General features: G+C 40.2%; 1 protein-coding gene across 3 annotated transcripts in view; it reads left to right on the top strand.

Annotated features, from left to right (window-relative positions):
• CCSER2 (coiled-coil serine rich protein 2) overlaps positions 1-13,262 on the top strand; it is a 46,134-nt gene that overhangs the window by 10,262 nt on the left and 22,610 nt on the right. For all 3 annotated transcript variants that reach the window (XM_070945821.1, XM_070945824.1, XM_070945822.1), the window contains exons 3-5: positions 6,312-6,402; positions 9,122-9,284; positions 10,645-10,834. In XM_070945821.1, coding sequence (XP_070801922.1) covers positions 6,312-6,402; positions 9,122-9,284; positions 10,645-10,834 — 444 coding nt within the window. The remainder of the gene's footprint in view (positions 1-6,311; positions 6,403-9,121; positions 9,285-10,644; positions 10,835-13,262) is intronic.

Below are 13,262 nucleotides of genomic sequence, written 5' to 3'. Positions count from 1 at the left end.
GCCCTGTGTGTTTGTAGTATTAAAACAGAAATGTTCTATGGGCATGCAATAAATATTTTCTTGCATGGAGCCTCTGCCTAAAAAGTAAGAGTGTTCTCTGTTTAATTTTAGTTTACATTCTAAATGCAGATAAAAGAGTATACATTTTAAAATATTCCTTCAGTGCAAATTTATATAAAGAGGGCATTCAACAATCTGTAATAATCCCCCTGAAGATATTAGTGCTTTGTACATTAAAGAATCAGGGGAAGGGGGTTAATTTTGATGTGGCAAAATTTGCAAGGAAGCAGAATGATCAACACAGGGCAACAATGTGTAATTATAAAGGAGAAAAGGGAGTTGGCATAATCTTCCTTATGGCTTATTATTCAATTAATTGTTGTATGAGTGATGATGTAAGGGCCAGGGCATCCATTTTCTCAGGTATACAGAGATAGCTGGTTACAACAAGCCAGGGAGACAAGTCAGGTAATAACACAATTTAAAAAGAAGAAGAAGAGAAGAAACATGACTTCTCTTACTTTTTAATCCTCATTTTATTTGTAAATCATGGGAATCCTAATTGCAGAAAGCAGAAATCCATCTATTTATCTGACAGTAGTAATATTCTTAGTACAAGGCATTTCTAGAGACCTTACTTTGTGAGACAGCCTGTTGCTCAAAAACGCAGTAGTAGTTAAACTGAGTCAAAAGTGTAGGGGTTAGCACCCACCCTCCTCCTAGAAGAATGAAATATTTTAGGAAATATTAAAAAGGCAGAATATTATACCTCCCTGGATGAGAAAAGAAGAAATACGTTTAAAGACAAAGCAGCAGCTCCCTGCCCCACCAGATCCAGGGTGATGGAATTAAGACATGGCCCTCAGGATATAATAGGATTAGCCCTCTACCCATCTAGCACAGAACTCACCACATGACACCTGGGGAGATTGCATCACTCAGCAAGATTCAACCAAGCCTGGGACTCAAGACAATTTACAAAGTTACCCCTGCAGGGCCCCATGGGAGTTTGACAACCAATCAGAATACATTTTTTACACAGGAACAGGAAGCTCCAAGGCGGGGCTCAAGAGAGGGTATAAATCTCTCTCTCTCTCGCTCTCTCTCTCTCACCCATGTGCTCATTTTGCCCAGGACCTCAAACCACGTAGTCCTGTTCACCATTAAGCCATCTTTCCAAATAGCCTCCATGTTTCCAGTGTCTTTCTCCCCACTTGGAACTGAACCCAGATGGACATTTCTTCCAACAAAAGTCTTCAATGGTTTTTTGAGCATTTATTCTCCCTGCCTGCTCAATAAAAACGGAGTACAAATTCGAGATTTAGTCACGATTTGTACCTTATAAAATATGGACCCTGGCTTTTTTTAAAAAACTTTAGCTATGCTGGCTGGAGAATTCTGGGAGTTGAAGTCCACAAGTCTTAAAGCTGCCAAGTTTGAAGACCTCTGGCATACACAAACATTTGACTACCATCCAGTGGTGAAATGTAAAATTTGTTACTACAGGTTCTGTGGGCATGGCTTGGTAGGGGGGTAATGGGTGGGCGTGGCCAACTTTTTTTTTTTTACTTTTTTACTTTTAAAAGCATTTTTTTCTACAACCTTAAGAGATTGCAGAAAAAAATGCTTTTAAAAGCCTCTGATGATCCCAGCTGAGCCACGCGATCATCAGAGGCTTTTTTTTTTTTTTACTTTTAAAAGCATTTTTTGGTCGAAGAGGTTGTAGAAAAAATACTTTTAAAAGTTAAAAAAAAGCCTCTGATGATTGCGTGGCTCAGCTGGGCATGGGGGGGGGGGCAGGGATTTTTGCTACAGGTTCTCCAAACCATCCGCTGCCATCGCTACCGGATCGGGCGATTCGGTCTGAACTGGGAGCATTTCACCCCTGCTACCATCCTGTTACATTTATGGGTTGGATATCTTAATTATCTATCAAATGCAAGGCTCAAGCAAGGCTTGAGATGATTTTTCTGGAGTTTCTTTCTTTTTTTTTTCTTTTCTTTTTTTGTTAAAAAAGAAACGTGTATTGTTCTGCTGCTTTTCCACCTAGAAACCTGCCAACATTTTTGCTTTCAACCAATTAAAGCTGTACATTTTTCTTATTGTGTGAAGATGACCTTTTGCAGTAAGCAACCTGCAGGATTGTAGAGGTCATTCTGTGTCACGCTGAGCAAAAGCAAGCCTATGAAAAGAATGTGGCTGGAATCTCAGTCGATGACGATCAGTCTTATTCAGAATAAAGCAATAAATTTGTTTTTAGAAACTCACCCTGGAAGAATGAAATGAAGAGATTGTTTTTATTGCAAGTGTAAGAAGCCATAATGAAGAATCTCTATTTTAAAGTCAAGGATATTTTAATGGACTTAATTTATAATTCCAAATGCTCTGAATTACTATTTATGAATTACCTATTACATTGGTATTATTACAGTAGTTTAACAAAGCAGTAGAAAAAGGAGAAAGATTGAAAAAAAACTTATTTTCATGCAAAAAGGCAGTGATCTAATGGCTTTAAAGAATATCAGGAACATGGAGATCTCATTTATTATGGATTGCTACTATACTCTCTAATTTGAATTTTTTTAATGAAACATATTTTTCTTTACATCTGATAATTAGTATATAGCAATTAGAGATCCTGCAGTAGTTCAGAGTTAATTTGGAATAAATGCTGTGGAGTTATAGAGACACAGGTACAGCATCTCTCTCTGGCCTCTTAAAGCAGTCAGGTCAGTCTCCAGGGTTACACAGCTGCAGTCGCTGTCAATTCTTTATTATTATATTTATTCTTTATTATATTTTTTTTATACCGCCCTTCTCCTGAAGGACTCAGGGCGGTGAACAGCCATAATAAAACAATATACAAGACAAATTTAAAAACCATATTAAAATAATTCAGTTTTGGCCGAATTTAAAATTCCCATTCTAAAACCCTTATAAAACCATATTTAAAACCCGATTAAAATTATTGTCCCATCATCAATTCTGAAGAAGAGGGGGCTACTTTAATAAGTCACAACTAAATGTTGCATTTGCTCTCTAGCCCATTCCCAAGTATCATTTCTGAATTACATCTGAACCACTGCCATGGCATTGCCTTGACATCTATGAATGTGGGGCCCTTGATGCTCTCTGACCTTGGTTGTTTTCTTGCATGCGTTTCATTACCCAAATTAGGTAACATGATCGGTGCTAGAAGGGAGAAAGGTTGGCACTCAACCTTCTAGCACTGATGATGCCACCTAGTTGGGTAATGAAATGTCTGCCAGGAAACAACCAAGGTCAGAGAGCACCCCTCATTTCAACTCTGCACTACCAATATTCTCCTTTATTTTTTTTTATTTTTTTATTTTTATTTTTATTTTTTTTAATTTGATTTATATGCCACCCTTCTCTGGAGACTCAGGGTGGCTTACAATGTGCTAAGCAATAGCCTTCATCCTTTTTGTATATTTATACAAAGTCAGCTTATTGCCCCCACAAATTGGGTCCTCAATTTACCTACCTTAGAAAGGATGGAAGGCTGAGTCAACCTTGAGCCTGGCGAGATTCGAACCTGCAGTAATTGCAGGCAGCTGGTTTTAATAATGGTGCTTTAGACCACTGTACTACCAAGGCTCTTGGTAGTACAGTGGTCGCGGTGGGACACGGTGGCTCAGTGGCTAAGATGCTGAGATTGTCGATTGAAAGGTTGGCACTTCAGCGGTTCGAATCCCTAGTGCCGCGTAACGGGATGAGCTCCCGTTACTTGTCCCAGCTTCTGCCAACCTAGCAGTTCGAAAGCACGTAAAAAAAAATGCAAGTAGAAAAATAGGGACTCCCTTTGGTGGGAAGGTAACAGCGTTCCGTGCGCCTTTGGCGTTGAGTCATGCTGGCCACATGACCACGGAGACGTCTTCGGACAACGCTGGCTCTTCGGCTTTGAAACAGAGATGAAAACTGCCCCCTTGAGTCGGGAATGACTAGCACATATGTGCGAGGGGAACCTTTACCTTATGCTTAAACATTAAACACTTTTCCATTTCAAAAGTATGGGCAAATGACCCCAAATCATGAAAAAATAGCAGTGACCAGAAACTTGCCAAAGTTTGGTTTGGAGGAATGATTTCCACAACTGTAGTTGAGCAAAAGTCATTGTGCATTTTTTTTCCCTTGGCTTCCTAGAGTCAATAAGAGGATAAAGAGTAAGGTTTGTTTCTCACCATGGCAACTGACATCCCTCTCCATGTGATTGTTTGGCTAGCCTCAGGCAGACTGGCAATGTGGTGGCAGTCAGTGGTTGCACCTCTGTGATTGGATACAGGCTGGGAGGTGGTCTTGAATCCCCCCCCAGGGTTGCTATGGCAACGGCAGTAATAAGCTTAAACCCAGCCTCTGCGTCTTGTCCCTGGTCTCCCTTCCTTGAGAAGTATTTTATTTTAATCCTTCGTCATCTTTATTTTCTTTCCTAAAGGTATGGGACCTGCTTCACCGTTCAGCTGTGATGTAATGTAGAAGAGCAATTCTCTATGTATGGATAGGTTAATATCCAGCACTATTTGATGGATTTTTTTAAACTTAAAATATGTTGACTGGCCCCCTTTTTTTAAAAAAAGAAAAGAAATACTGCCGTTTTGACTGTCATCCCTTTTGTAAATTAGTGGGGAAGATACAACTTTATCTGCTGCTGCTTCACTCAGTTAGTACAAAGACCTTGAAATCTACAATGTGCTAGAATGAAAGAAATGAGTTTATTAATTCAGTTTACCCTTTTCTCTTTAAGGGACGAGTGAAATATCAATTGAGGGGAGGAGTTTACTGTAAAATATTAATGGGGCTGTAGTAATATTTCATTTCTACATTCAATTATGATGTTCTGATAGTTGTGAAAAGTCCTAGTTGCTTATTAAATCCAAAGACAAATTTCTTGTGTGTCCAATCACGCTTGGCCAATAAAGAATTCTATTCTATTCTATTCTATTCTATTCTATTCTATTCTATTCTATTCTATTCTATTCTATTCTATTCTATTCTATTCTATTCTATTTTAAATTGTAGTTTGTAAAAGTAATAACAGCGTTCAGAGAGACACATCTATCACCTGTGAAACCAGAAACATTTTAAAAACTTAATAAAAGTTTTCATAAATGCCTTTTGTCCCAGTACTGGGGACTAGTCTAATGGACATAGTTTTATTGACGCTATTGGGATATTTCTTCAAGGCCAATAATCAAATATATGCAAATCAAATGTATTACCTTCCAAATCCTTGGTTTTGTACCTGGAAAATATGATGGCTCCCCTGTGCTGCTTTATCTGTTTTTAACGTCCTTTATGTGATTTTCATAGCCCTTCCCCCATTTTAGTCCAATAATATTAAGAACATTCATAGAGATGCTTGATTAATTGAGTGTCCTCAAGTCGCTTGCAACTCTTAATGACCACCTAGGTCAGGGGTGTCAAACTCAAGGCTCTTAGAAGTGCTTAGATCTGGCCTGCGAGGCCGCCCTGGAAACAGTAGACCAGCCTGTAGTGTTTCTGCCAGTGAAAATGGGCTCCTGAGCGCCATTTTCATCTGCCATGGCCTCCTGCAACCCTCTGCCTCCCGAGCTCCGTTTTCGCTGGCAGAGGGTTGCAGGAGGCCATGGCAGACGAAAATGGCACTCAGGAGCCCATTTTCACTGGCAGAGCGCTCAGGCCACCACTGGCGCCTCCAACAGGAGTGACGTCGAGCTGGCCATGCCCCCCCTCCCCTGGCCCCCCGAGGTCAAACACAACCCTGATGCGGCCCTCAGTGAAATTGAGTTTGACACCCCTGACCTAGGTAGATTTTCTCCATGAGGATCCATCCCTTATTATTGTGTTCTTCCAAGTCTCCCAGTGGTTCCCCATTGCCAGCATAATTGAGTCCCCCCTCCTTGTTGCTGGTCATCTCTTCCTTACTTTCCTAGACATATTTTAGCATTTGAATATAATTGTATTATGTTTGTCGTTGTAGCTTTAAATGATGTTTTATCGTTTACAAGTTTCTATAAGTTAAGGCTGAAATGGGTGTAATTTTTCCTCCTTGTATTTTACGCTGGACTATGGCCGAAATAAAAGATCTGTTTTAACCTGAATACTTAGCACCTATTTGAAGAGGCCTGGGGGTTAATTATTGCTTTTCACTTCAATACTAGCTGTGCTGGATAGTTGGAAGCTGCTCCGATCATTGACCATGATAAAGTTCTCTTCTGTAGTTGCAGAAACTTTCAAACTGCATGTGTGTTAGTCGGACTTCGAGAAACACAGTCCGGTGGGCTCAGCTTGAAGCCATTTCTCGTTCCTTGCAGGATATCCTGAACAACCTTGAGTCCTGTGATCTTGAAGATGATGATCTTATGCTTGATGTCGACTTACCTGAGGACACACCCTGTGATAATGGTTAGTGAAAGGATCCTTCTGAAGTGTTCTGACCCAGGCCCAAGTAGGTAGTATTAGACACAAACAGTTCCAAAACAAACAGACTTTATTAGAACAGCTGAGAATTAACTCATTCTCAGCATAGTCCAAACTAAATTAAAACAAACTTTTCATAACACAAATTCTTCAGTCTAATCACCAACCTTGGTATAATTAGGCAAACTGCCAAAGGCTTCTCTTGGCAAAAGTTCAAAAGCAGAAGACGCCGACCAGAGATAAGTGCAGCAAGACTATCAACATTGTTTTCTGACAAAGAGGCCAAGAACCGTTGCTGGCCTTTTAAGCCTTATGGGAGGGGCCAATCATCTCTTGGCCCTACTCCCGAGTCGTCCTCTCTGCTTTAGCTGCTCCTGCTTTCTGGCAGCTCTTCTCATGCGTGCACTAAGAACAGGCTCCTCCTGTTCCTCTGCCTCTCTACTGTCAGCCTCTGGAGGCTCCAGAGTCTGCACATCACCCCCCAATGGCCCTGGCCCCATCTCTGCCTCTGACACAGAGCCCTCATCTGGGCCTTCCCCAGCCTCCAGGACTGGCCCATGTTCTTCCTCAGCCTCATCGCTGTCTGACTCCGCTGCCAGGTCCTCAGGCTGCTGGCGGACCATAACATGAAGTGTCTGGAGTCTGTATTACTGATGCTATTTTGATCTCAGCTTTGATTTCTATTAAGCCAAGAAAACCAACAACTTATAGAGTGGTCATCCCGTGAAATCTGTAGGACACCAAGGCTGTGCCTATATAGAGGCATTTATCTCAGGGTACCTCAGGGCTGACCAACCTTGGCAACTTTTAAGATTTGTGGATATCTATGGAGATTCTCAGTCATCCAGGCCATGGTTGTCCCAAAGGTTCTGGGAGTTGAAGTCTACAAATCTTATCCCAAAGGTGCTTTTTCAAGAGCAACCGGATGTTCTGGTTTTGCTTTGAAGACGTTTCACTTCTTCTTGGATGAAAAGCAAAACGTCTTCAAAGCAAAACCAGGAAGTCCAGTTGCCTCTTGAAAAAGCACCTTTGAGATAAGATTTGTGGATTTCAATTCCCAGAATTCCCAAAGGTGGCTGAGGTATTCTGGAAGGTGAAGTCTGCAAGTCTTAAAGTTGCTGACGTTGGATACCCCTGCCGTACAACTTCATTTTATGCTCAAGGAATGCAATGAATAATATCCCCACTGTTTAATTTTTCTGAAGTTTCTTAACAGAACAATACTTTTGAAACACTGTTTGCACAGAAGCCTGTTCAGAGATTTCTCAGCTTCTGTTTTTGTCTCATTTTTAGAGCCAGCATTTTCAGCTAAGTCTTTTTAAATTAGTTCTCACTGATGCTTTTGGTATAATAGGGTTAAAATTACAGTGTATCCTTTTGTTTGTTTTTTTTTTTTAAAAAAAAAACACACCAAAATCAACTAGCTATATAAGTACACAGAAAACCTTTCTACAGTCTGGAACTTAAGTAACCAAACCTTTTAATTTTACATCCAGAGCAGAGTGATTAGAATTTCAGTGGAAGGTTAGGAAAAATCCGAAGAGAGCCAACGTTGACTGTAGGTATAGACCGGGTTTCTTTTTTACTGGATGCATTCAAGTCTTGCTTTAATGTGGGTTCAGAAAACAGATCTTAGATTCAGTGGTCGCTTTCAACTCCCAAGATTCAGGAGTTAACTACATCTTGCCCGAAGACTGATTGACCCTAGCAAATGCTAAAGTAATTTGTAGGTTTGTAATTTTCTGGCTCCCTTTTGGAGCCTGTGATGGAACTTGCCCTCTATTTATAGCAATTGTTCTGTGGCAAGAAGTATGCAACTTGGAGGACGGGAGTTGTAAGTCACAGGGTCAAACTGGGCTGCTTTCCCAACTCTACGCAAGCAGGGAATGGTCAGGAAGGAAGGCCTGTTTGTTCCCGTCTTCTGCAAAACTATGAGTGGGCAGCCGAGCAACAGCTAGGAAAAGGGCCACGCAGCCAAGGCTTAGCCATGAGAAGAAAAACAGTTTTAGGTAAGTGGAAAGCAGGGTTTCTTCAAACTTTTCTTCCCCCGCTGCGCTTCTTGGTTTGGCTTTTAAGATTTCCAAACAATTGCCTCATCCAGTTGTCAGAAACCAGACTGTTGTTTTGGGAGGCACTGACGGATGTGTTTTTTTTAGAAGTTTCATGTTGCGTGGTAAAACGAGTGTTCTGAAACCTTTCCTTAATTAATAAAACTCTTCAAAGATAATGTTTCATCATTGATTATATAAGTGTAGGGGAAAATCCTTGCGAAGAATAGAGGCAGTTTTGTCTGCTTTAAGTTGTGTTCGGAGAGATAGCAAAGGAACGGCTTGATTCTTTATTCCTCATGCGGCTAAAGAAAGAATTTAAATTATTGAACTGCAGTAGCAGCTTTGCTATACTGGAAGCCAGTTAATTTAGCACAACTAGCATCGTATTTCTGTTGTTTGATGTGTTATGGAGAAGAAAACTTGAGTTTCACATCTTGATATAAACTTGAGATTTATATCTTGCCTCTGATCATCATCATATTGTGAAATAAAATGTCATTTTTTATGCCCGACCTAATTTATGTGCAATTCCTTGACTTCATTATGGCCAACTGTGAATTAACTAAGAGTGCCATCTGATACCTGTTTTGGTTTTTGTGTTGATACTAGTTCTGCTTAAATCAGAGTTGCTATATTTTCTTCTGTTGATACAGAGGAATATGACAATATGAACCGTTATGAGCGACCGGACAGAAATATTCGACAGCAGAAAGCAGAGGGACTCTGGAAGAGGACACCCCAGAGGTGGAATACTCAGGATCATTATCATCTTAGTCCCACTGAGCACTATTCCCACGTCCGAAATGATCTGAACAGGTGTGATTCTCAGGGGAGGAAAAGGTTGAAGGTTGGGGTTTGGGATCATTCCAGCAGCCATTAATCATTAGAGGTCCCCTCCCTGAGTTAAAAATCTACAGTGATTCTTAGAAAGAAAAGACAGCAGTCCAGAGAATTGTCAAATGTCCCTAACTCAGACAACAATCAACACCTTACCTTGAGCTTGAAATGGCTGTTTTCCATTCCTGATGGGCTACTTTAATCTTTCTGAAAAGATTTCAAACTCAGGGCAAAACAGTTGAAACGAGGCTGTTTCTCACTGAAAGCTTCTCCAAAGTGATTGCGACTGTGTTGAAGGTGAAATGTTCACCTTCACATTTGATATATAACACGCAATAGCCAAAACAAAAATGAGTCTATGGGAGTGAGTTATATGTATGATTTATCAATCAATGAGCGCTAATATTTTAAGATTGCACTTTGTGTGAAGATAACTGGATGGCCTACAAGGCAAGAGCAAGAATAACCATATTAAAAGCAAAACAACAAAATGTGTGTAGGACAGAACAAATGAAACAGTATAAGTAAAAATGGTACATGTATTTTTCAGTGCCTGGGAAAATAAGGCTTGACCTGAGGGTGAAATACCAGTGACACAAGTGCAAGGTAAACTCTTGAGGAAAACCCTTGAAAGTTGGAAAGCCATCATAAAGGAGATCCACTGCCACAGCCAAACAGTTTTTCTGGCAGGGATTCAGAGCAGAGAATAACCATCTGATCTTGAACAACTACAGTAGTGGCCAAAATTATAGAAAGCTTTTGGGAAAAGTGTATTTTCTAAAACTAGCTAATAACACCACTTTTTTTGGGGGGGGGGAGTAGTGGTACCATAAAATTATATATTAATGGAAAAACGAGATATACAAAAATTATCACCATGTCAGTTACTGTAATAGTTAGTTGGGTGACCTTTAGCATGAATTATGGCCTTACAACGTTTTCCCAGCGAGTGAACCAAGTCTTTTAGTTCTGTAGCTGTTCTAATGTGAAATCAAGATTGAATGATGGCTTCTATTAACTGGGTTTTATTGCTGGGTCGCTTCTGACTAACAAGTTTCTTTAGTCGGCTCCATAGATTTTAGTCGGGTTGGGGTCTGGGCTATTCCCAGGCCATTCCAGCAGTGGAATAGGATTATCTTGAAACTTAAAAAAAAAAAAAAAGTGGTGTTATTAGCCATCAAATCTCAAAAATACACTTTCCCCATAAGGTTTCCACAATTTTGGCCACTACTGTAGATAGAATACTGCATTGCTCTTAATTCAATACAGAAATGCACTTCTCCTGTGGAGACTTAATAAACAAAGGTTCTTTACTAACACCCTCCAAACTCTGTTTCAGGGGTTGCAACTATGTCGAATCTCCCCCTGTCAGTCATCTCGAAGGCTATGGGGCATCAGGCTTGTATCCACCACTGAGGAGTTTGCCAGCAAATACTGTGGTCTTGGATGAAATGACCCTTCGGCATATGGTTCAAGAGTGCACAGCGGTGAAAACCCAGCTCTTAAAAATGAAAAGAATACTCCATCAGGTTAGTGAGGAGAAAAGGTAACATGTCATTACTCTTTTCTATTATGAACCTAAATATTTAATATTTAAAGACACTGAAGTTGGCTGCTGAAATAGTAATAAGCCCTAATGTCCTGGATCGTAGCATCTTGAATCGGAAATCCCTTGTTTTGAGTGTAAAAGGCACCGTCATAGAGCAAGATAGCTGTTTTGGGCAAGTTTTGGAAGTGTGCCAAGTGTACAAGCACTGTTGTGTACAGTACAAAATAGTCTGTTACAAACTTAATCCCTGTGCCCCGAAGAGTCTAATTTGCATTTTAGGTTTAGAAATGTTTTGAACTAGCACATATGTGCGAGGGAAACCTTTACCTTTTACTTTACCTTCTAGTAGTAGTAGTAATAGTAAATATTCCCATTCCTGCAGAATGGAGGGTTGAGAGAAAGGTCATCCTGTCTGAGGAATGTCTTTTCCCAAATGCTGGGAATTGGATTTTCAGGTTAATGGATGTTGCAGTGGATGGGGGTTTAGCAACCAGAGCATCACTTCGAATAGCAAGCATTTTTTAATTGATTAAAACTCAAAATTTTAGTTCAGTTCTGCTTGAGATTCAGCTGGCTGGGGAATTCGGGAAGTTAATAATAATAATAATAACTTCCCCTAAACCACCCAAACATCCACACAACAGACCAAATAATACTGTCCAACAGCTCACTGATGGTGGCCCTTTAGTTCATTGTTGAGTGCAATTATAGCTCTGGGATAAAAACTATTCAGAAAACGTGTGGTCCGAGTTTTAATTGTCCTGTATCTTCTGTCAGAAGGCAACAGACCAAAAAGGTTGTAAGCAGGATGGGAAGAATCTCTGAGAATGTTATGCAACTTCCTCAAACAGCGAGATTTCAAGATGTCATCCAGGGTTGGTAGCTGGAGCCCAATGATATTCTGGGCAGTTTTAATGATTCTCTGTAGAGCTTTTTTGCCCGCTACAGAGCTGCTCCCATACCATGCAAGAATGTCGTATGTCAGGACACTCTCAATGGTGCTGCGATAGTAGGACAGAAGTAGATACTGAGATAGATTTATCTTCCTGAGCATTCTCAGGAAGTACAGCCTCTTCTGTGCCTTCTTCACAAGCATGTTAGCATTCATAGTCCATGAGAGGTCCTCCGAGATATAAGTGCCCAGAAATTTAAAACTACCCACCCTCTCCACCTCCTCACCATTTATGTACAATGGTAAGTGTACATCTCTCTTCCTCCTGAAGTCAATTATAAATTCTTTAGTTTTTGTGGTGTTAAATGTGAGATTATTTTCATTACATCACAATGTCAGCCCTTGTACTTCCTTCCTGTAAGCAGACTCATTGTTCTTATTAATGAGCCCCACCACCGTTGTGTCATCCGCAAATTTAATAATTGCGTTGGTGTTATAAGTTGAAGGCCACAGGTGTTAAAAGTTGCCATGGTTGGACAGCCCTGATCTTAACTGCCGTAGGGAGCATTAAGGGGCTGGTTCTCATTCCTCACAGTCACAAATACTTTTGGCCTGGGAAAAGAGGATTAAAGTATCATAGCAATATAAATCTGTTGGGTTCCTCCAGAGCTAATGCTGCCGCTTGCTGATTATGCTAATTAGAGTTGGAACATAAACTTATTAAACCATTCATGGCTCACATTGTGGCCCCAGCCGGGGAGAGGAACGTGGCCTGTTAACCAACAGGTTGTGATGTCAACCATGATGCCGTCTGTCTGAATACCAACGGTCAGCATTTGTGCTTCCAAAGGCAGCCCCGCAGCCCAAATTCCGGAAGACGGCTTCTTCCAGTTACTGTAGAAAATACATGAAGGAATATAGATCCAATAGAGGAAAAATAAAATTATTAAAATGGGTTGCTGTCAATACCATGGGTATTTAAAACTTAGCGGGTAGTTTTAAAGCTATCCTTTTTAAATCACAGTTGTCTCATCTTTCAGACTGTTTTTCGTACAGATTGAGAAGCTGATTTTTTCTTTCTTAAAATAAAAAAATAAAGGTCAGAGGGAAAGGTTTTCTCCACATTGGCTTAATTTAATTTAATTTAATTTAATTATTTTTTTTTTTAAATTAGATTTATATGCCGCCCTTCTCTGGAGACTCAGGGCGGCTTACAATGCGTTAAGCAATAGCCTTCATACTTTTGTATATTTTATACAAAGTCAGCTTATTGCCCCCACAAACTGGGTCCTCAATTTACCTACCTTAGAAAGGATGGAAGGCTGAGTCAACCTTGAGCCTGGCGAGATTCGAACTTGCAATAATTGCAGACAGCTGAATGTTAATAACAGGCTTTTAGTCTGTTGAGCTATCCAGGCTCCTCCTAATTAAATTTATATGCTGCCCCTCTCTAAAGACTCAGGGCAGCTCACAATACATTTTAAAAAATAATTATAAAAAAAACATTGAAAAATTA

The sequence above is a fragment of the Pituophis catenifer genome, unplaced genomic scaffold, assembly GCF_029215685.1.
Source record: "Pituophis catenifer annectens isolate HBS135680 unplaced genomic scaffold, rPitCat1.0.hap2 SCAF_6, whole genome shotgun sequence".
Classification (NCBI taxonomy): Eukaryota; Metazoa; Chordata; class Lepidosauria; order Squamata; family Colubridae; genus Pituophis; species Pituophis catenifer.
Note: the sequence above shows the minus strand (reverse complement) of the source record. Positions and strands in the feature narration are given on the sequence as shown.